The sequence below is a fragment of the Sceloporus undulatus genome, chromosome 3 (genome assembly GCF_019175285.1).
Source record: "Sceloporus undulatus isolate JIND9_A2432 ecotype Alabama chromosome 3, SceUnd_v1.1, whole genome shotgun sequence".
Taxonomy (NCBI): Eukaryota; Metazoa; Chordata; class Lepidosauria; order Squamata; family Phrynosomatidae; genus Sceloporus; species Sceloporus undulatus.
Genome location: NC_056524.1, coordinates 141,555,093 through 141,579,544, shown reverse-complemented (window position 1 = coordinate 141,579,544; position 24,452 = coordinate 141,555,093). Strand labels below are relative to the sequence as shown.

General features: G+C 40.9%; 1 protein-coding gene across 1 annotated transcript in view; it reads right to left on the bottom strand.

Moving 5' to 3' along the window:
- Positions 1–24,452, bottom strand: part of GPALPP1 (GPALPP motifs containing 1) — a 47,463-nt gene that overhangs the window by 12,173 nt on the left and 10,838 nt on the right. The window contains exon 3 of the mRNA XM_042460318.1: positions 3,816–3,898. Within this exon, the coding sequence (XP_042316252.1) occupies positions 3,816–3,898 (83 nt within the window). The remainder of the gene's footprint in view (positions 1–3,815; positions 3,899–24,452) is intronic.

The following is a 24,452-nucleotide window of genomic DNA, read 5'->3' as shown; positions in this document are numbered from 1 at the left end:
GTAATTGGCTTACACATTGCAAACCACTTAGAGAGTGCGGAGTTTCACTATAAGGAAGTTATAGAAATTTACATGGCGATTCAGTAAGTAAAATTTTATTCGGTCATTGAACCATACAATTACAAATGCGAGGGCTATCACATGATTACATACTACAAATGTGAGTGGGACTAAGGCTTGAGTCAATTACTTGCTTAAGTTACTCGGTGTTTCTGACTTATGGAGACCATAAGGTGAACCTAATCTGGGTGTTCGGGGGCGGAGAGTGTGTGCTCACCCAAGGTCACCCAGTGAGTTTTCCCATGGCTGAGGAGCGACTGAAACGCATATCTCCAGATTGTAGTCCAATGCTCAACACCAATACCACCTCAACCCTGGATCTCTAAGTTTATTTAGTAGAGATGAAATTTGTTATTGCGATTTACTGCCGACTCCCAGCCTAATTCCTTCGCTAGTTATAACCATCCCACACTAACGCCTCATTCCAACTTCCTCCAATTGATGTTTCTGCTCAGTGGTTCCTAAACAGTGCTTGCCTTCCTCAAGCAGGCACTTAATTTGACCTTTTACTTAAATCTACCACACACGTTTGTGCTTGCATGCACACGATGAGCATTTTCTGAATCCCCGACCACCGCAGGGACCAGTCACCCAAACTTTCTGCTAGCCTTTGAAAACTGAATCTCCCGAAGGGTGTGCAAGCACTGGCTATCATGAGATGTACAGAAAGGAGAGAAGAGATATGGAAAAGGTCCTGATTCAAGAGCAAGACTGGCAGTGGAAGTGTGCTAGTCCAGTGGTGTTTGTCATCAGGGAGTAGATGGCAGCGTTCGAGCGGGCTGGGGGCATGTGGCAAAGCCCAGCGTTGTTTGAACTACGTCACGATTACTAGAGTCTATGGACGTCTAACGAGTGCGAGGCGTAGATGATGGGACTGCTTTAACAGTCTCTTGGTGTCGGGGTGTTTTTGTAGGGTGGGGGGTGTGGACGGGGGGTACGGGGGCTGTGTGTGCCCGCGTTGGGTTCTGTTGCGGGTTGTGAGGTATATAGGTGGGATGGATGGATTAGGGGGGGGGACAGCGGCAGGGGGCGGGTGGGGGGTTCAGGCGGGTTTGGTGAGTCCGTCGTGTTGGGAGGAGGGTGGGGAGGGGGTGGCTGCTTTGACTGTCGGTGCCTGCGGGTTTGTGGACAATCTGCTTTTGGGGTGCAGCGGGAGTTGTTGGAGGATCCGCCCAGAAGCTGTTTTGATGTTCCCCACTCAGGGAAGTAAATGACGAGCTGGTGTACTTACCATTTCTGGCGTCTTCGCCAGCCAGGCCGTCCCCGAGGTGTCTCGCTTTGTCCGAAAAAGGGTCGTTAAGGGCGACCTTCAAGGAGGCAACCAGGCAACAACCCATCTTTCCTAAGTAGGTGCCTTTGGGACACTCCGCGATGATCGAGGTTCCTGGATGAGAGAGGGTATCCCCGTTAGGGCAGTTGCGCGTGGGAGCTTCAACGTGGTGTGTGTGCATACGCGGCCCTGTGTGCACCAGCGCACAGGGCGCGGTAGGGACTCCGAGACAGGTCCTGGGCGTCAGCAAATTCCGATGATGCGCGGGGGAGTATTGTGTGTTGGGCCTCCTTGTCGGCTGCGCGAGTAGCGTTGGTGCGATGGCCGTGCCGGAAGTGTACACTGGTCAGTCGCCCGTACCTTTACCGCGTAGCTATGTGTGGGGATACCTATTGCGTCTGGGTTCGGCTTCAACCACCGGCATAGGGGGCGGGATGCGGGCCGGGGTGCGTGGTTGTGCACGCGGTTGTCCGCACACCGTACGCCGTATCGGTCTCCTGGCTGGCGGCGTTCAGTGTCGGTAGCTTATGTGGTGTGTCGTGAGTGTTGTTAGTGTTGGGCTGGGGGAGGTCCGTTGGGTTGTGTGTGAGGCTCCGGGCGGTCGTGGGTACTGTGGGGTTGTCTGGGTAAACGTGTGAGTGTGTGGTTGACGTGGCGGGGCAGACTTCAGGAGGCAGCCCGGCGGGGAGAGACTGCAGGAAGATTGGCACCTCCCAGCCTCTCCCCAGCTAGGCTTTCTCCAGGGTGACGGTCTTGGGACCACGCCCGCAGCCTGTCCCCAGCTGGGCTCCCTCCCTGGGAAAGCCTAGCTGGGGAGAGGCTGGAAAGGGTGATGATGTGACCCACAACCTCGGTTGCCCTTCCCAGCAACTCACCAGCTGGGCTGTCCCTTGCGGAAGGAGCCTGGCAAGATGAGAGAGGCTCGGTCAAGTACGCACGACCTGTGTGTAAGTCAACCCAGGTTCTTGGTTCATTTTTTGACCTAATTTCTTGACTATACAACAGTATATACAGCATGTAGATTCCAGCAATTTTAAATTTCATCTTTGATTTTATATTATTCTGAACATGTGCTGGAAAGCTATTTATATTGTGGAGTTTGTTAAGCTGGGAAGACTTTAATAATTATTTAATCCTGTCAGCTGCATTATTTATAGTGGTCTGTATTTGTTATCTCGTAATATAAATGATTTTTAAAAAGTTCTCCAAACTACAAACTCACAAATATTTTCAGAGATAAGTTGTTCACAGACAAAACAGGTTAGTCTCCCTATCTTAAATGCTGGTAGATAGTAATTTTATTATTTTTTCAGATTTTTGAATATTTTGCATATAACTATATGAAATATCTTGGAGATGGGACCCAAGTCTAAACAGGAAACATTATGTTCTTATACACCTTATACACATAGCTTGAAATAATTTTACATATATTTTAAATAATTTGTAATGAAGCCAAGTTTGTGTACACTGAACAACAGAAAGCAAAGTGATTAATCAGCCACCCATGTGGACACTTTGATTTTTGGATTTCCACATAAGGGATACTCAACTTGTAAGTAGCAATCAATTAAACAAAAAGAGACAGCCTTAATTTCTGTTCGACAAACAAGAGTGCGAAATCTGACGTAGGGCCAAAGCCCAGATCAAGGCATGGCAACTGCATGGCATAGCCTGGTCTGTGTTTTTCTGGCCCAAAAAGAAGCGCAAAATGCTGCTCTTATTGGGGTGGAAAAAGGGTCAATTGCTCTACCATGGCTTTTGGCGAGTGTAAATGCCATGCCGCCAAAACACGTGAAGCCAGCGCACGGGTGGTCAGCTCTGCAGCTTCCCGCAGTGTGGGGGGCAGGTCAGAGCATATTGCATCTAAACAGGCCGCAACTCGATTGCTGCCCCCAACCCACAGCTTACTCCCACTGTTTGGCCCCATATCAAATTTGTTCATGTCAAATTAGTAATATACTGGAATTCTTGAGCCCAAATATCAACTCTGTTCATTCTGCACAGCTCAGAATTCAAGCACTGTTACAAATGTAAGATAGATGATAAACCTATGTTTGAACTCTATCAATCAAGGGTGAAGCTTGTATGACTGAATGTCCTACAATCAAAAAACTCAGTCCATCTGAGAACACAAATGCAGTACCTTCTCTTCCTGTTTGCTTTATAGATTTATTAATATACATTTGATTTTCCACTTAATTTGATAGAGACCTTATACTATATGCACATGTAGATCTCAAACATGCAGAATCTCTGCCCATTTGGTGTTCAGAAAGCTGATTAATTCCCTTGTGTTTCAGATTTGCACACAGAACTCTTCAGTTTCACTAACCAGCTGGACACTTTCAAAACCCAGTGGTGATTCATAGTGCCATATACCCAACTTGTCACATAAGAATTTGGCCAGACATCAATATACCTTGGTCCTTTCCACACTAAAATCTCTTTTGTGGTGCAAGTAGTTTCTTGTTTTTACCCATACCTGAGTTATGTTACTCTGTTTTTCTTCAGCAGCTCCCGAAGTTTTTCTTAAAGCCAGGTGGTAAAGCAGGACCAATAATAGGCCTGATACGTTAAAAAAAAGGTTAATTGAATCATATGTATAAAGTCATACTTCAAGCAAATACAGTAAATATTACTACAAGAAGTTCCAGTTGACCTACAATTAAATTAGAAATATTGTTTCTAGTGTCTGCTAACTGGTGAGCTACGCATTATCTGCTGGGAAAAGGCCCCTGACTCTGACCAGGCCAACACTACCATTCAGGATGCACAGGGAAGCCACTGAAATCCCACAAACATCTGGATATTTCAACCAGAAAGAAGAAACCCTTAAGTGAACAAAGTTGGCTACAGTCCTGAAGAATAGCAAAATGAGACCAGCAAATGCAAATGGGAAACCGCTCAGAGTTCAGGGGCTTTCCCAGCAGATAATGATCACCAATTAGCAGACATTAATCCTCCTTGCATTAGCGCCCAGCCTGAGGCCTGCCATCAGCAACAGAACAATACACATGCAAATCACTCTCCGGCATTCCCAGGATCACACAGTATATATATACCCTACTTTTCCAGGCAAGCATTCTCTGAAGATGCAAGCCACAAATGCTGGTGAAACGTCAGGAAGAAACTCTTTTAGAACAGGGCCACATAGCTGAAATACCCAAAAAAATATCTGAGAAAGCTACAAACATTTTTTCAAATGCTAAAGAACAAAGCAAAGTGATTTTCTATTAATCTGTATTGGCCTGTTGGTGAATGCCAGGCCTCAGGGTAGGACGAATATGTGAGAAAGCTTTGTGGCTATTTAGTTAGGGATCCTGTCTGCTGGGGAATCTCCTGATCCTGGGGGATGTTCATTTCATGTGTTGAGTCTTGCGGTGCTGAATCAAGAACTCAGCACAGGCAAATCAACACCACTCAGGGTCAGAGGGTTCCCCAGCAGACATTACATTAAAAAATTAATTATTAAATAAACACAGCATTCTTGCATATTCCTCCTACCCTGAGGCTGGCCATTCACCAACAGGCCAACACAGTTAATAGGTAAATCACTCCCCCCCCAACCAAGGCACACAGTATATATACGACCCCCAACAACTCCATGTCCCCCATTTCTGAAGATGCCAGCACAGACGCACATGAAACGTCAGGAATAAACTCTTCTCCAGAAACGACCACATACCCCCCCAAACCCCCCACACAAAAAACTAAGGATGCTGGCTGTGAAAGCCTTCGGCTTCACAGGAATAGAAATGTTTTTACAACTGCTTTGTGTTCCAACAAGTTAAAGTTCCATGCTGATTAAGCTCCGTTATTTTTGTAATTAAATTAACAACACTGAGACAAAAGATAAGCAGAGAGAAAACCATCACAATGCCCTTTTAAGAAACTTTAACACTAAGCATTGTATTATGTATCTTGTGGCATTGCAGTGTATGAATGCATGTGAAAAGTTAGTGTGATTAGAGGAGAGGAAGGAAAAAAGGAGAGAGACAGAGAGCAAAAAGACCGCCAAGTAATAAAAGAGTAATTTGTGCTCTATTCTGATAACAACACAACTTTTCTTTATGCAATAATCTGAGGAGATGCTCATTTATATGTTTCATCCCCTCCAATAATCAGCTGAAAACTTCCTGGAATATAGGGAAATTTGATGATCCTGTGGATGGTATGCTTAAACCTTCTAGCAATTCCACTGCTTCCTGTGATGTTTTGACTATGGCAGGACTTCTGGCCACTAAACCTTAATTTCAGTGGGAATCGACATCTATAACATATGTTTTCTGTTTTCTTAATATTGTCTGGTAATTTCCTCAAATGCTTTCCCCTGTCATAGAGGTCTCTGGGCTATGTCATGTATGTTATGATCTAGCATATTGCATTGCAGATCAGGCTGTCTGGTTAAGACCTGGTTGGCCCTAGCAGTCTCTTCTCTGGTCCTAGAGGTCTCTCCAACTCTATGATTCGCTATGACCGGAAAGATTGTATTTCTTAAGCACCATAGGATTTGGATAATATCTAGATCAGTTTCCTTTTCTTAATGGTGGTCGGGCTGAGACTGAATGATATGGACAGTGTTACCGGCCAGGACTGCCATCTCTGGACAAACTTCGAACAGCCATTCATTAAAAAAGAAAGCAAGCATTTTGCTTCTGTCCTTTCAGGACCTCCTCAAACATAAATTACATTTGCAGCGGTGGTTTTCAAGTTCAGTCAGCTATCTTGTAGAACTGCACTCATTCTTTCAATTCTGAGGTTATTTTTACTGTTTTCTATGCTTGTGGAAGAGCCATATTAGTGGAGTTGCAATACTATTCATCTTAGCTCTCTCAAAGCTGAAATATCTCTGTAACAGGAGTGATCACCTCTGCAACTGGAAGTTTAATTCATTTTTCATGAAAATCTCTCTGGAGATGGATTGCTTGACCACGAGGACTGTGTCCATCTTACGGAGATTATTTATTTTAGCTGCATTTGTTCATTTATTACTGCTGGGCACTATCTCGTATTCACTGCAGTCATTAATCCTCAAGGTAGCTATCAGTCGGTTCATATCTTTTAAAATGAAAAGCTGTAACATACCATTTTCTTGACAGTACTCGGCACCTTTTCATTCATTCCCATTTAATGCAAAAAGAATATTATCTCTAGATTATGCTGATAAATTCAATTAATTTCAGCAGTAAGCAGAGCTTTAAGCTTATTTGACCATCTTCAATGGCAGCTAGCCACTGTTGGGAATTCTTCAAAGGACTATGTCTACTTAGTCAACTCAGTTATGAAACTACAGACATATGTTTCGGGTTCACCTAAAGGACTAGGGTCTTCTGCCGCCCCTCGCATTCTTGATGGGGAGATGAATCATTCTACAAGACCTGGAGAACATCATCATCCAACTTCCTTTTGACTTTCTTCTAGTAAGTGCTCCCCAAAGTGCCCTTAGAGAGTTTTGGACTTCAGCTCCAGAAGCCTCAGCCATGTTGGCCAATAGTTTGGGATTCTGGAAGCTGTAGTCCCAAAATCCCATCAAAGAGCACAATTTTGGGGACACTGTTCTAGTATATAACTGCCCTTCTACCTTTGAGTACTCTACTGTGGATCTATGGTGTAGCAACTTGTGCAAGAGTAGTTTAGTAGGCTTAAGTGCTGAATTACCTATTCTTTACATAATTTATGGTAGATCTCCTCTACCTATATGTCTAATCACAGAGAACTCTGGGAAAACTGCTGGTGAGGAGTCACAGCAAGCATGACATCTGCACTTCCTGCACTATGAATGCCTGATGGATTTGATTTTTGGTTAGTGACCCTAACATCATAAATCTGAAGTGCCACAAGAAGTCAGTAAAGGGATGACCACAGCCTTTAAAACCTTATAGAATCTCACTATAAAAAGGGTCATGTAGCACCTTTGAAATTAAGGGGCTCAACAGACGGCCTTAAGGGCAGCTTTTGTGCTGCCCATTCCTCACTGGAGTCAGGGCCATGGCAACTGCACGGCATGGTCTCGATCTGGCCTTTCCATGGCGCAAAGAAGCCCAAAAAGCTGGAAGGGTGCTCTAGCGCTGTGACAGTAGCTTTCAGCGCATCTTTGGTGTAGCACATTTAAACGCTGTGCTAAACAGAGTGCCATGACATACCCTGCCTTTACAGAAATTACCTTTAAAGTGAAAAATTTGACATAACAAAACCTTTAAAATAACACTACATTTTAAGTGGACAGAATCCAGGCCTGATTGCCAAGTTTTTTTCTGTTTGCAGAATTAACACCAGTTAGGAAAAAACACAAACCAATAAAGTATTCTAGACATGAAATTTCCTGGAATAACTCCAGGCTTTAACAAATGACTTAAAACAGAATATATTCAATACATTTTCAGTTGGAATTAACCTTCTGGAGATTCATCTTGTTTTTTAAACCAGGGGGAGAGCAGGCCCAAAGAATCATCACATCAGCTTCCTGATATCTCTCTTTCCTGAAAATATGTCAAAATTGCTGGCATTTCCAGAGCTTAGAGGAAATGCTCTCTTTGGTTCATAAGCATAACACACATGGAAAGAAACATATGTATGGTGGAATCACAGATGGAAGGAGCACAAGGGCCATCCAGTCCAAACCTCTGCCATGCTGGAACTCAAGGCACGCCCCCAACAGATGGTCATCCAGCCTCTGTTTAAAGACCTCCAAGAAGGAGACTCCATCACTCTCTGAGGGAGTGTGTTCCACTGTTGAACAGCTTTCACTGTTTGGATATTCCTCCTAATGTTGAGGTGGAATCTCTTTTTCTGTAGCAATTTGTTTGCTTGTTGGTCCAAGACGGTCTGCTTGGATGGGATGGAAAGGAGTAGTAGAGACAGGTGTCATCCATATATTGATACCACCTCTGTCTTCTCTGGATTAAGTTTCAATTTGTTTGCTCTCATCCAGGCCATTACTGATAATAGATACTGGTTTTGGTTCAAGACAGTCTCCTTGGATTGGATGGAAAAAGTAGTAGTGATGAGTGTCACCCATATAATGAGGCCACTACAGCACGACCTCCCCCAGTGGTTTCATGTATATGTTAAATAGCATGGGGGACAAAAAAGACCCTTAAGGCACCACAGGAGGTTGAACATGTGCCTCCAGGCACAATCTTCTGGTTTTACTCTTCCAGGAAGGAATGAAGCCACTGTAAATCAGTGCCTCCAAGTCCCTCATCAGTGAATCAACCCAGAAGGATACCATGGTCAATGGTACTGTTAGCCAATGAGAGGTCCAGCAGAACTAACAGGGACACACACACCCTGTCCAGTTCTGTGTGTAGGTCATCCACCACGGTGACCCAAGCTGTCTCTGCTCCAGATTTAGGCCTGAAACTAGACTAAAATAGATCTAGACATGCATTTCATTCAGAAATCCAGAGCTGCAAGGCCAACACACACTCCAATACCTTGCCCCAAAATGGTAGGTTGGGCACTGACCAATAATGATCCATCTTGATATTCCACTGTCAAACAGCCTTCCTGTCAGGAAATGCTTCCTAATGTTGAGATGTGATTGCTTTTTCTACAGTTTGAGGAGTTTGGAGAGTGGGGGTCTGTGGCAATTAAGAGTCCAGCTCCAGTCCTGCAGCTAGACTCATGCAATATGAGACTGACGTTTATCCAGTTACAGGAATGACGCTGGATGCATCTCTGCTGCTACTCCCACCCTCCACCCACCCAAAAATACTGTGGATTTTATGAGGGTGGGAGAGCATTATGTGCTATAATTCCACATGATAGAACTTTATGGTATGTCTTTCTGATCTAGGATCTGTTAACTTTTAAATCTGTGAAAGGGTAGTTCCCTATTCAACCTGGCAATCCTATGTAAATCCAAATTAGCCACTTAAAATTAATTACATGCATGTGTAAAATAAATGCATATGTAATTGGGTAAAAGAGAACCTGTTCTGTGGTTCACTCAAGATCCACAGGATCACAGTATGATTTTAGGTGGCTGGGGACTCCATAGTAAGACACAGACCAAGCAACTATGTATATACTATCTATGAATATGTGTATGAACCAGAACAAATTAGAGTTAATTCTGACTACAACCACATTCTGACAACTGAGTTAGCAGCATGGTTCTGTTTTTGTTTTACTTGAAAATATACAAGAGTGCAAGATGCATGCTACATATAATTTAGCCCAGATTTAGCACCTTTGAGAATCAATGGTGTCAAAGGAAAATTAAACATATGTTCACATCTAACCTAAATCAGTAGCATAAAAACACTACTTTATTTTGTCTGGCTTGTATCCCATTCATAGTGTGTCAGTTATGAACAGTTCACTTGTGTGTAACTACCCCATAGTTATGTGGAAATCTCAGCAATGTACAGCAGGTTTTCATAGGTATCTGGAACCATTGTTGCCCTTTTGCTTATAAGAGTGTCTAAAGATGACCTTGTTTTATTATTAAACCTGTTTGTTCAGGTTCATGGAAGCATAGATGTCTAAATTTGGAGAAGCAGTAAACCACCAAGACTAATCCTATTCTAAGCCATTTTGGAAAAATAAAGTGTTTTTTGTGGACAATTGTGAAAGTTGTGCACTTAGCATGGGCATTGTTTTTGGGTGGATCCAGGTTGCGCTGCTCTGTGTCTTGGGTCTGAATGATACTAATTTCAGATTGTATAAACTCAGAATCATATGGACGACCACATAAGTTCCTTATGTCCTGAAATGAAACATAAAACAACAGAGTCCTCTTCTTGTTTAATTTCTTTCCCCCAAAAGTCCTTGTTTAAAAAATAGGAGTGTAAAGCATGACAGACCGTAGGGGTACTAAACATTTTCCACCAACAGTTATAATACTTTCCTTAAGTTTTCTCACCCACATCCACCCTATTAGATCAAGAGTTCTCCCATGACAATGTGAAGAGAAAAGAGGCACTGTTCCAGTATAGTACCAGCTCTTATCGCTGATCCCAGAGCGGATGCTATGGCTTGATGTATTTGAGACAGATAATGTTAATTTATAGAGAAACATCACACAGTCACACCCACACCGAACCCCCCAAACAGCTTCATTAAATGTAATAGTATAAAGCTAAGCTGTAGCAGGGCTTAGAATACTTGACAGATGCAGTGATAGTTGAGAAGATTCATTACCATGGCATAGTCTGTGAAATGAAATCTGTGCTGTGTAACTCTGGATTTGGCTCCCTGCTACCACCTTTGCATCTGCAGGGAGCTGTTTACAGAGTTGTTCTAAGTGCTCAGAGGTCTATTACACACTGGTGTCCAGGAAGAAAATGCAGAGTCTTGACAACCCACTGGGAAGAATTTACATGGGACTTTTTAGATAAAGTTTCTCAGATCCGCTCCAGTGCGCATGCTGTAGTTGATACAATGCCAGTGGATGTAACCTTGGCTCCTGTCTGTCCAGTGTTAATAGATACTTTTTAATTTGTGCAGCCCAAAGATGTGGACAGGATCCTCAAAGAGCCGCCACGTGTGTGTGTTTTTGAAGAGTCTTCCCTTACCCTTCCTAGCTTATCAAACAGGTCAAAGAGGGACTGGCTGAGTGGGTGAAGGGGGTAGTTAGTACCTCACTACAAAAAGAGAGCATTCAAACTTGCTTAAAGGAGCCAGTTGTGAAGCTTTTGTTGAAAAAGCCACCCTGGATTGTGGTGGAGTCTCCTTTGGAGCTTTTCAGGCAGAGGTTGGATGGCCATCTCTTGAGGGTACTTTGATACTGTGTTCCTGAGTGGCAGGGGATTGGGCTGGGTGGCCCTTGTGGTCTCTTCCAACTTTATGATTCTATGATTCTAAGCTAGCCACTCTTTAAATAAAATATTAACATATGATGACATTTTCCACCTTGCTGATACTCACAATGCATTTTTGACTGTGGCTTTTTGATCAAAGCTACTCGGCTTCTAGACAGTCACTTTTCTTCTGCAGCTGTTACTACTTCTTACTTCTCTTGTAAAGTGACTGAGTTTGGAGCTTCTAGGGAGTTTTGTGAATCTACCCAAATTTTAATTTTTTTTAATTTTTTTTTTTTTTAAAAGATACAACAGTAATCCATTGTTATGTACAGGGCTTAAAGTTAATTCTAATATTACATAAACTATATACTAAGATCCTAGTCATAATGCATTTTCGTATATAATTACTTCTCCGATTGTTAACAAGTTTTCTATGTACCTTACAATTTTAATATTTTTTATTACATCCCAAATCACCTTACCCTTTCCCTTCCCTCCCTCCCATCCTTAAACAGTTATTATTATTATTTTTTGCTTGACTTGTATCTCGAGCAATATTATAATTGTATTCTTACTACTGGTGGTCGTTACCGACTTTTGGTTAATATTGGTTTGTGATTTGTTACAGGTATGTTATATCATACCTCTTACATCTCTTACTACAATACTTGGAGTTGTTGTTTATAGTTGGAACATATAATAGATCATACTTAGTATACAAGAAAGGTCGCATATATAAATAAAATTTTGTTGTTATTTAATGCCTACAGCTGTTTTTTCATATATTCTTTCTGAGAGATCCAAAGGGCTACTAATACAAGATCTTATATCCAAATTTTGTTACAAAATTCTTTAAGCCGGGTCCAATCATCCTCAGAGTCGTCTATCCATTTCCCTCTTAAATACATTGTAAGTTTATCCAATTCTAACATTTCCAGACTTTTCATAAGCCACTCATCTAAGGAAGGAACATCTTTATCTTTCCATTTCTGCGCGTAAACCATCCTTGCTGCTGTTACTAAATAGAGGATAAATTTTAAGTGTTTCCTGTCCTCTTTACTTTCCACCATATTCAAAAGAAATAATTCAGGTTCAAATTTTATTTGTCTTTTAAGCACTTTTGATATTATCATATGTATTTTCCTCCAAAATGTTTTTGCTTTGGGACATAGCCACCACATATGATAAAATGTTCCTTGATTAGCCATGCATTTCCAGCATCTTCCTTCCTTTCCTTTGTTGATTCTTGCCAGTTTACATGGGGTTAAATACCAGCGATGCACCATCTTGTATAAATTCTCCTTCATGTCCATAGACAGAGTTATTTTAAGATCTCTTCCCCATACTCTTTCCCATGCATTTAAATTTATAGTGTGACCTATGTTTCTTGCCCATTTTAATGTGCATTCCTTAATAGTTTCTTGTTCCATCTCTCTAAAAAGAAATAGTTTATATAATTTAGAAATCATACCTTTCTCTGGTTTAAAAATAATTTCATCCAATTCATTATTTTTGATCATAAACCCATATTGTTTTCCATCCACCAAGAACTTTTCCTTTAACTGCAAATAAGGGAACCATGGGCAATTAATACCTTCCTCAGCCAACTCCATGCTAGATTTCAATAAAGGTCTGTTGTTCTGCCATTTAATTAACTCTTTATATTTTAGAGGAGTGGTGGGTTCTAAGGGAAGAGTTATGTTCCAAGCCTCCTGGGGTGACAACCAAGTAGGAACTTGATTATAGAATGTTTGTTTTACTTTCTTCCAAACGTTTATTAATGATTTCCTGATGGCGTGGTCTTCAAACTGACGGTTCACCTCGACTCTCTTATACCATAGATATCCATGCCATCCATATAGTTTATTAAATCCTTCTAGATTTAACAGTGGTTTATCTGATATTCTAATCCAGGGAATTAGCCATATCATAGTACTGTACACGCATAGTAATATAACCTCAAGTCTTTAAATTTTAAATTTTGAGGTTGAAATGCAATTCTAGGTGATATTTTTTGATGTTATTAGCTTTACCAATCAACAATTCCAGCTCTTAATATTTGCACATTGTTTTTAAGTAGCTGTTCAAGAATGATAAAGCACAGTGTTTTCTGGTGTGTGTTTTTTCCCGCTGTTGTTCAAGTGGTTGAAAGGCCATGACAGTTTTTTTAGAACCAGCCTTTGAAAAGACTGCTTTGTAAAAAATAAATCCATCCACATAGAGGGAAAGGGAGGGGAGGTCTAGTTCTTTTAAAATACCTTTCTCAACATTCAACACTATTAGTTCAAAACTACTCACTTCCCCAGCTCTTAACAAGTAGTTTGTCTTTCGTTTCAATCCAGCCAGAGATCTATGCATAGAACCCAGCTTCTACATAGAAAGCCAATGTTTTAGGGATGAAAGAGAATTCTGTTCCATCTCAATTATCATCCCAATTGACCAAACTTGTACTTTTTGAACCAACAGGTGAGCCGGAATGGATATACCCTTTTGTTTTCACTTATCTCTAATTTTTCTGGTACAGTTCTCTAAGAAATAAGTGCAAACAAAGTGGGTAAATTAAGAGAAAAGTGTCCCAGGAAAAATGTATATTGGGGGAACATGTATATTTAAGCAACTGTTTCCAAAAATCTGTACAGTATATTCACCATCATGGCATAAAATGTATATATTAGGAGAACTGTCTATAAAAATAAATGTCATTTTTGTGCAGTCTTTTTCAAAAGTAAATGTATGCAGAAATAGGACAGACATTTCAAACTTGTGCTTGAAAAGAAGCAAAGCTGACACACATTTAAAATCAGATCTATACACACATCTGTGTTGTGCCAGCATTTGCCAGAAGTCACTCTCCCAAGTGGTATCAGGAACAGAGTCCTGATATCAGATGGGAGCAAGCCAGAGATAAGTGTAGTCCAAAATAGATAGGCAAATGATCTGGTGCCAGAGGTGAAATCAAATGGGCAGATGGATCAGAGGCATATATTTTCTAAGACAGAAACAAATATCAGCAGCTGGTAAATCTGATGAGCTAGGCGTCATCCAGGACTGATAATACAATGCATTTCCTATCCCTTAATAGGAATACAGAACTCACATTGCTTGGACTGAGGAGTTTATCAAATGGGAGGAATTTCTCTTAAATTCGAATGAAAAGAAAGTGGGGCCAGAACGCATTCACTTAAAGCCACTAGTTTTGTGCAATTACGTGAATATGCATTGCATTTGAACTGGCTCCCCATTGCCCCAAAATAGCATGCCATTGCCCGAATTTGTGTGTGGCAGTCTATCACGCAATAACGTGAAACCCCATGATTGCGTTTGAACTGACTTTCCATTGCCCAAATTTGCGTGTGGCGACCTGTCACGCAATAACGTTAAACCCTACGAGTGCATTCAGATTGCCATCGGATTATACTTCCAATTCCCCTTGTTTGATCAACTCCTGAGACTGATCTGAGATGAAGGTTGAACACAACCACCACTTTCATCCTATTGGTGTCTTTTCAAACTTCTCCTACCAACATACCTCCTACATAAAAGCACTGTATGTAGGCCACAGTGGTAGCTGTATCCCCTGTCCTACTAAAGCACATCACATCATTCATCTTTTTTTTTTTTTAAAAAAATCCACTACCTTAGAGGGAAATTCTAGAGGCACACCAGCCTCTAGTGCAGCTCCCTCACACTGCTTCTTGCTTTGTAGTTGTGTGCTTTCAAGCCACTTCTGACTTACAGCAACCACAAGACAACCCTATCATGGAGTTTTCCTGGTAAGATTTATTTAGAGGAGGCCACTTTGATAATAGAGTAGAATGTTTCCATTCAGAAGTTCTTCCTCAACAACCAGAAGAATCCAAGGTTTAACTTTCTGACAGTAAGGGCTGTTCGATAACAGAATACATTCATGCGGAGTGTGGTGGGGTCTCCTTCCTTGGAGGTTTTTAAACAAAGGCTGGATGGCCATCTATCAAGGATGGGGTTGGATTGGATGGCCCTTGTGGTCTCTTCCAACTCTATGATTCTATGATTAAATCCCCACTCAGTCATGGAAACCCAGTGGTTGATCTTGGGCAAGTCACACACTATCAGCCTCAGAGGATGGCAAAGGGAAACCCTATTTGAACAATTCTTGCCTTAGAGTCGCAATAACTTGGAAATGACTTCAAGGCTCACAACAACAACAGCAACTACAACCACTATGCAGCTCTGCTTCACTGAAAAATTCCTGTAGACGTCCTTAGGACTCTGGAAGACCAGGGTTCAAATCCCCTCGGCCAGAGAAACCCACTCTTTCTAAGCCTCAGGAAAAACAACGACAAACATTCTCTGACTAAATCTTGATAAGAACATCCCATTATAGGTTTGCCACAAGTTGGAAATGACTTGAAGGCACACACCGCCACCAAAACCCACAACATTTTACATTACTCACTACTCATGATTAGAAATATATTACTCTGGAAAACAATGTCTAACAAGTAATCCATTGCTTTTAAAAGAAATGTTTCCCTCCTTTGCATACAAACCATTATTCTCGGGGGAGGAGGGGGAACCACTTCTTTTCTTTCTGCACATAGTAAAACTGATAAATATCTATAAAAGAGAGAAACGACTCACTCAAAGTACATTTTAGGATCTTCAATGGAATTTAAAAGTAAACCATACAGAGAGGGGAAAAAACCTCTTTAAAATTCAGCACAAAGAATGATTTCATTATTCATTCTTCACAGACAGAAAATCTTTTGCTTCATAACCAAGCAGCATATTTTAGAGAACATTCGTGAGATGCTGGATTTAAAATAAGTTTAGCTCTTTTTCAATTAGTGTTAAATGCAAACTTTTTTTGGTGTGTATTTTAGCTATATTTTAATTTAATATATACAAAGAGGTGCTTTTTAGTTTTCATACAATCTGTGATCTTTGAACAATTTCCAGCCAGAAGTATCTTCCTTTCTCTGGTTTTTGACAATCTTCATATCTCTTATTTGTTAGAACTGTGGCACTACAGTGTATAATTTAATGTCCAAAAAGCTATTCAAGATATTATTAGGCTTTCTTATCATGCTAAACCTTTTATATGAGATTCATTTTGACATGATTTCAATAATATGCTGATTTTATGAGCAATTAAAATCCCTTTTGGACCTGAAGATAAAGATTTGGGCAATTTCCTATGGAGGGTTGTATTGTCCTCCCATCAACCCATCAGTGCCTGCAACTTTCTCCACTGTCATTCCAGTGATTCAGTTGAGAAAGATGGTATGAGAGGAGCACATGCCTTGTTCCCTAGCAGAACTTCATTCTTGATGGCCACAATGAGTGTGATTCAAGTGGGAAACATGATGAATGTTACCAGCCATCCAGCAGATTTGTTGTAAGAGTGGGAATGGGGAAAGGGAAGTAAGCCTCAGATTGCCCATGCAAGTTTTAAACAGGTAGGGATTTTAAAGTAAACAATCCAAAAAATGGCAAAGAGGCTTTATTTGATGTTGTTGTTGTTGTTAACTGACCTTGAGTTGACCCCAACTCAGGACAACCCTGTGGACGAGACATTTCCAAGATGCCCTATTCTCTGCTGCTCTACTTAGGTCCTTCAGATTCAGGCCCATGACCTCCCTGACTGAGTCCATCCATCTGGTGTTCAGTCTTCCTCTCTTTCTACTATCCTATACTTTTCCTAGCATTATTGTCTTCTTTAATGAGTCATGCCTTCTCATGATGTGACCAAAACATGACAGCCTCAATTTGATCATCTTGGCTTTCAGGGAGAGTTCAGGCTTGCTCTGTTCAAGGACCCATTTGTTTGTCTTTTTGGCTGTCCTCAGCACTCTTCTCCAGAACCACATCTCAAATTAATAGATTTTCTTCCGATCCATTTTCTTCACTGCCCAGATCTCACATCTGTACATGGTGATGGGGAATACAACAGCTTGGATTATTCTAACTTTAATGCTCCATTGTATATTTTTAGATTTTAGGGATCTTGTCTAGTTCTTCCATGGCTGCCCTTCCCATTCCTAGCTTTCTTATTTTATTGCAGTCTACTTTCTGATCAAAGTTTGATCCAAGGTATGGGCAACTATTTAACTATTTATGTTTCCTCATTGTCTCGACTGAACTTATGTAGATCCTCCGTTGTCATTATTTTTTATTTCTTTATGTTCAGCAGCAAGACTGCCTTCATCCTTTCTTCTTTGACCTTCCTTAGTATGGATCTCTCACATATAGGAAGAGACCACTGTATGCAGTCCATCAATTCTGTTGAGAAATATTTCCCGTAAAACATTGTTTGTCAATTCTGTGTAGAGAGCCATTATTAAATTTCACCTATTTCAGCAAGTAAAAGCCTGAAACTACCTTCTAGTCAATAAGATGATGAAACAGAAAAGTGTTTCAAATTTTATCACAATCACAAAGTCTAGTCAATAGGCAACTGCAGATCAATCTCAGCTATAGCAGGAAAGGAGATATTTTAGGGGAGCCCCTCCAGCTGTACATGAAAAACAAGAGGAAACATGACACCAGAGCTAAAGTCATCTGCAACGAGTTGATGGTATGACAAGAGATTAAGTTCTAAATTCATACTGAGAAACTGGAAGCAAATCAGTCACCAACAGGGCCATCAAAAGTGATTCTACTGTCCGAAGCTAAGGAAAAATTTCCTGTACCTTACTCTGTTCCATGTACAGAGGCAAACTGAACTGGAAAATGAATCTTACCTGGACTACTCCTTGCTACCACAGCATCTGCCACCTAACTTACTTAACTCTGACTAATGCAGAGTGAGCCTTTATCACAAGGTCCAGGTGGTATCCACCTTAAGGGTTTTTAAAGAATTCCACAGCAAAACTGAGAAACAAAATATGTAATGTCCTTCTGAGACAGATCCCACCTCCAGCAATCACCTCTTTGTCCAGGTTGATTCATATGAGAAATCCCATCGAAATAAGATTTGAAATTGCAAGGGATTAAAAGAGACAAATGTAATTTTGGCCATTTAAAAAAAAAAAAGAAGGATAGCTGATTATCCAGAAAATGTACAGGCCAGTTAGCTTTTCCAGGCAAACGGACATAAAGCATTATTAAAGACAAATTATTAAGCAGATATACTGACAAATTCTGCTGAAGTGGAATCAAATAAGTCCTTGAGAGAGTCAACTCTGTGAACCACTTTGAGACTATTTAAAATGGAAAGAAGTACGCAAACGTTCTGACTAAATAATTAAATCAACCCTTTGAGAGAGCCAACAAGCATTTTGTGATCTGGTAGGCTTCATTTGCTTCAAACGGTTTTTGAAAAGTCAGCCAGTAAAGACTGCTGAGCAACCCTCATAGACATAGGATAAGAGGAAAGGTCCTCTTACAAATAAGTAACTTGTTAAAACACAGGAACTTGAGATTGGAATGAATAGTTCTTATACTAGACCACTGAAAACTGTGTTTCCATGGATCTGGACTGGACTTCACTTGTTCATAAATGATCTGGTGTTAGGCGTGAGCAATGGCGTGTCTTGTTTTACTGAGGACACCAAATTATTTAGACTACAGGTATTTAAAACAAAAAGGGGCTCCAAAGAACTCCAGAACAATAGCTCCAGACTGGGGGAAATGGACATCCAAACAGCTAATGATGTTCAATATAAGCAAGTGGAAAGTGGCAATCAAATTTGAAACTGCAAATTCATGATGCCATTATACAAATCTAAGATATGACAATACTGGGAATATTGTGAACAACTCTGGCATTAAAATTTCAGAAAGATATTTAAAGGATGTGAAACTTAATAAGATTGATAACCAAAGTAATATAAGGGCTGGAGCATCATCTCTCTGAAAGTTTACAAAGGCTACCTTGGGAGAAAGGCAGGATATAAATTAATTTTTTTTAAAAAAAAAATTGTGGGACATAATAGAGATATTATATGTGTTTATATATTTAATAGCAATAGCAAGTGCATTTCTATACACTTATCAGTGCACTTAAGCACTTCCTAAGTGGTTTACAAAGTGTAAGCCAATTGCCCCCAACAAGCTGGGTACTCATTTCAGTGACCTACAGAAGGATGCCAGGCTAAGTCGACCCTGAGTCCCTGGCGGGTATTGAACTCACAACCTTGTAATCTGTGAGCGGCTGCAGTCCAGGCATTTAACCACTGCACCAGGGCTCTTACACTGTATTTTATACACTGTATATACTCAGGTATAAGTCTAGAAATTTTAGTCAAAAAATTGTCCTCAAAATCCTGGTCAACTTATCTATGGGTCAGTTTAATTACTATACTTAAACTCTTATTATAAAAGGAAAAGGGGAACATCTCCTTCTCTGAGTAGAATTGCAGAAGGTGAGGCTTGGTCTGTCCTGGGAGTTACTTAAAGTAGCATCAATTCTCTCCACTCTCTAATATGGCACCACTTCTGACCCTTTTGAATGCCTTGGTGGGAAAATGCCAGCAGTGGCAGCCCTTTGGTGCTTCCTCTCAAAGGAGCATCAAGAAGAATTGGACATGTGAATAAGACCTTTGTATATGCTTGTCAGCTTTACAGGGTTAAAATCAGAGGAGGTTAGCACATTAAAGTTAAAAGCTATAACCACTGCTAACATAGGGGCACAGACCGGCACAATACGCTGGCTTAGGAGCAGCATGGGGGTGTGGTATTTAAATGACACGTGCCCTGATGACACCCCCAAGCCGGCATCATCCTCCCTGCCCAAACAGACAGCTGGCAGTGTTGCAGCACTCCCAAAGTGAGGTGTTTATACGCCACATACTGCAGAAACACTGAAAAGCTAGTGCGGTGGCAGAAAAGCCACCCTTTGTGGGCTGGAAAAATGCCAGATTGGGGCCACGGCGTGTGGTTGCCACGGCCCCTATCCAGTGATCAAAGGGGCAGCATCAAGCCACCCCTTTAGTGCCATCTGTTCCAGCCCATAGTCACCAATTTCTTTGCTTTGCCATTTCATCCTTTTTGATATGTGTGTGTGTGTTCCTAGCCCCGCTTGTGATTGGTCACCACAACCATCATTTACGAGAGTTCAATCCATCCAGCCTTTAGGTTGAACACAAACAGTAATGTCTGCCAGAATTTTCTAAGTTGCTTGGCATTGTTTTATTTTGCTTTATCCTTTACATCCTTTGTTACATGCCCTGAAGTTTACTTTGACTCACCCATGGGTCATATCAAATTGATATTTTTGGCAGCCAAACCTGCCCTCAACTTACGCATAAGGTCGATTTAGAGTTGAGTACGTACAGTATATTTCATTATAACATGAAATAGATACATTTTCCCTCCTCATTGTAATATTAGAATGAAGGATCATAAAGTGAAGCTGAATGGTAGACAATTTTGGACAAAGAAAAGGAAGTACTTTTTTGTATAAAAAAGCAGACAATTAAATTATGGAATTAATTATCACAAGAGTAGAGATGCCTGCCAGCTTAGATGGATTTTAAAAAGGGATTAGACAAATACATTAAATATAAAAATACTGATGGCTATAAATTGTGCCCTGTATCAGAAAAAGTATGGCTCTCAGTAGCTGTTGCTAGGGAACATGAGTTGAAGGATTACATTGGGCTGATGTCTTGTTTACGGGTCTCTTCTAAGCCCACTGTGGGAACAGACTGGGAGACCAAATAGGGCATCTGTAGTATACAGCTAAGGACAGATCTCTGATGTTCACAGACTCACTCAGTTTCCCCTTTGTTACAAAACTCACTGGTTCTGTTTTTCCACACCGTGAAGTTTCAACTAATTGTAAGAAGAATCTCAACACAAAATGGCACAAATTCCATGGTCTCAATGGCCTGTTACAGACTGCCAAAATAAAGCTGCTTCAGGTCTCTTTGGAGGTATGCTATTTAAATGATGCATGGGTCCTAAGAGTCCAGAGGTTGCGCCAAAGCCACACTCCATTCCTAAGCACTGGAGTGCAGCTTTGGTGCAGCTTTCGGATTCTTAGGATGCATGCATCGTTTAAACAGCATACTTCCAAAGAGACCCGAAGCAGCTTTATTTTGGCAGTCTGTAACAGACCAATGTCAGATTGGGAGGATTAAAAATAAAGGTTCTACGCAGAACTGGACAATGTGTTCCTCTAGCCTAGCACAAGAGGCTTGGGACCTATGTGTGAGATTTACATGTTACGGGGGGGGGGGGGGATCTAGTTATCCTGGACAGAGGAAAGACAAGGGGAGCTAAAGGCAAGAGAAGGAAAAGTGCAGCTCATCCACCCAGGAAAAATTAAGTACAGTATCTCTCCCTGAAATTGAAGTAGAAATGCAGTAATGGTGCAATTGAATAGTGTAGGTAATTATATTAATTCAACTACTTTTAGTTGCAACAGAACCTGGTTTTGCAACACAATGTAACAAGAAATGTCTCATCACATATTTCCAAGCCCTTGAGCATATAAAGAGTATCATTTTAAATCCCAGGTGCTGTCAGTGCAGAGCGAGCAGTGCACTTCCTAGCTAATTTTATTCTCAAAGAAAGCACTGATCAATTTAGTCTTGAAAGGACTTACTCTGCACAAAATTCACATGTAGTATTTCTGCAAAGAAGGCAGCATTTTCTGTGCCTGGAACAGCAGAAATACTGTGTCTGCAAGAAAAAAATAATTTGCAGAAATATTAATATATTGTATTTATTTATTTATTTGGGGGATTTATAGTGTGCCTTTCTCCCAAAATGGGCTTCAAGGATGCTTACAACAATTTAAAAAGATAGAACTAAAACACTGATTACAAAAGTTAAAAATGATTCAATAGTATTAATATTAAAACGTAAGTTAAAAACAGCATAGTTAAAATCAATTAAAAAAACCACATTATACAGTAAAATTCATCCAGCAAAAGCCAGGCTAAATAAAAATGTCTTTAGCTGCTGCAAAAAGACAGCAGAGAGGAGGCCGACCTGACCTCCCATGGAAGGGAGTTCCACAGTCTGGGAGCAACCACAGAGAAGGCTCTCTCCCAAGTCATCAGCAACTGTGCCTGTGAAGGCGATGGGACAGAGAGAAAGCCTTCCCTTGCTAATCTTAGTGCTTGGGCTGGCTCGTATAGGGAGATATGGTCCTTCAGTCTAGACCCAAGCCATTTAAGGCTGTAAAAATCAAAACCAGACCCATGAATTCTGCCTGGAAACAGATTGGTTGCCAATGCAGCTGTTTCACATGATCCTTGCAGCCAGACCCAGGCAGCGTTCTGGCCGCAGCATTTCGGACCCACTCAACTTTCCAAACAGTTTTTAAGTGTGGCCCCACATAGAGCACATTACAATAGTCCAAACAGGATGTATTCAAAGCATGTATCACCCTAGCAAGGTCCGACTTCTCAAGAAACAGGTGCAGCTGGTGCACTAGTTTTAGTTGTGCAAATGCACTTTTGGCCAAAGCCGAAACCTGGGTATCCAGGCTGAAACACCCAAGCTGGAAACCTGAGATTTCAGGGGAGGTGTAATGTCAGTCAATACAGGCATAGTTCCTATTCCCTTATCTGTCTTCTGTCCAACCAGCACTACCTCTGACTTGTCTGAATTAAGATTCAGTTTGTTCATCCTCATCTAGTTCATTACTGACAGCAGACAGTGGTTTAGTACAGAAACAGCTTCTTTAAGGTTTGATGGAAAGGAGAGCTAGCATTGGATGTCATCAGCATACTGCTGATACTGAACTCCAAAACTCTGGATGACCTCTCCCAGTGGTTTCATAGGAGGGAACAAGTTTTGCACAGAATAAAACCCAAACTCTGAAGAGTCTCATCAGTCCAGGGTTTCCTGATAGTCAATAATTTTTTTTTAAATGATTTAAAAAATATTTTCAAATATTATTTCCACCCCTATTCAGAGCTTGTGTCTTGCTCATTCTGTGGTTAGAAATGTTGGCCCTCTGTTTTCATAGGGATCTGTTCTGGACCCTCCCCTCCTGTGAAAACAGAGGCTCACGCATATTCAAGCCTCATAGGCTTGAATGGAGCACACTCTGTGTGTGAGGCCCGGGCGCACGCACCATGGGAAATAGCAGAGGTTGCCCTTCTGTGGGTATTTGAGGGCATGGATCTGAGATCTGTGAGTTAGGAGGGGCAACTGTATATATAATATCTTGGGATCAGAACAAACAATAGCATGTTTAACAATCAACTTCTCTGGAGTGTGAGAAATATAAACTCTTTTCTGGTCTTGCTGAGGCTCCAAGAAATACTTAACCCATGAAACAATCTTCTCATCAGCTCTGTACAGTGGATCTGTACTCCTAGAAAAAGCAAACAAAGGGCAGCCATTTGCTAACTGTGAACGGATTACAAGTGAAGTAAACAATGCTTTCGAGTGTTTCCTTTGTTCCCAGTATAATGTATACAAATGAATGGAAGGCAAAACAAGAACTCAGATGACTACTCAAATAAAAACTGGAAGTACAGGAAAGAAAAGCAACATAATTAATGTCAAAAAGTTTAATGATTTATTTATTTATTTATTTTGCCAACGGAACACATGCTCCAGCAAGTAAGACATTTCCTTACAAAAATGGATTGTAGGCATTGTCAAATGGTGGACACAAAATTACGTGGTGAATAAGCTAGAACTATTACAACCGCTCACCAGTTTTCACTACGATAGATGTTTGTCCCAGACCAGTTCAAATTAGGAGTGATTTGATTCTTTGTTCCTGCATGGCAGAGAGTTGGACTGGATGGCCCTTGTGGTCTCTTCCAATTCTATGATTCTATTACATATTCTATGATAATTACATCCAAGATTTGGGCGGGGATTGTTTTTGTACTGTGGTGGGGGGATCTAAGGTGAGTTTGAGATTATTTTGTAAGCCCTTCCTTGTGCAAGTGATGGGCATGTCTGCACCTCTAATACAGCTTGAGGCATATTCCAGCCTATTCCTTTGATTACAGATTTTGTCTATGAAGATGCCTACATGAAAATCTTATTGTGCTAGTACACCCATATTGGCCTCAGGGTCAGAACAGATTTTTCTGTGTCCCTGTTACCAGAGTACCCATGAACCCCTTTTCTCGCTAACTCCGCTTGGTATCAGCAGCAGCTGCTCTCTTTCTCAGTTGCACATTATATTACTTTCCACAGAATTATATATTGAGTGGGAAGCAACCTCAGAGACCATTTTATCCAGCTGTTTGCTTAATGCAAGGGTATGCAATGTACTTGTTTTAGTTTAGTTTATTTATATCCCACCTTTCTCCCAACATGAGACCCAAGGTAGCTTACAGTTCTTTATTTTTATTTTACTTTACGATTTTTATTACTTTAAAGTTTAAACAAATTTCCTACAAACCTTCCTAAAAATATTCATATCTGTGATTAAACCACACTAACAATATTTCAATGACTGGATTTCA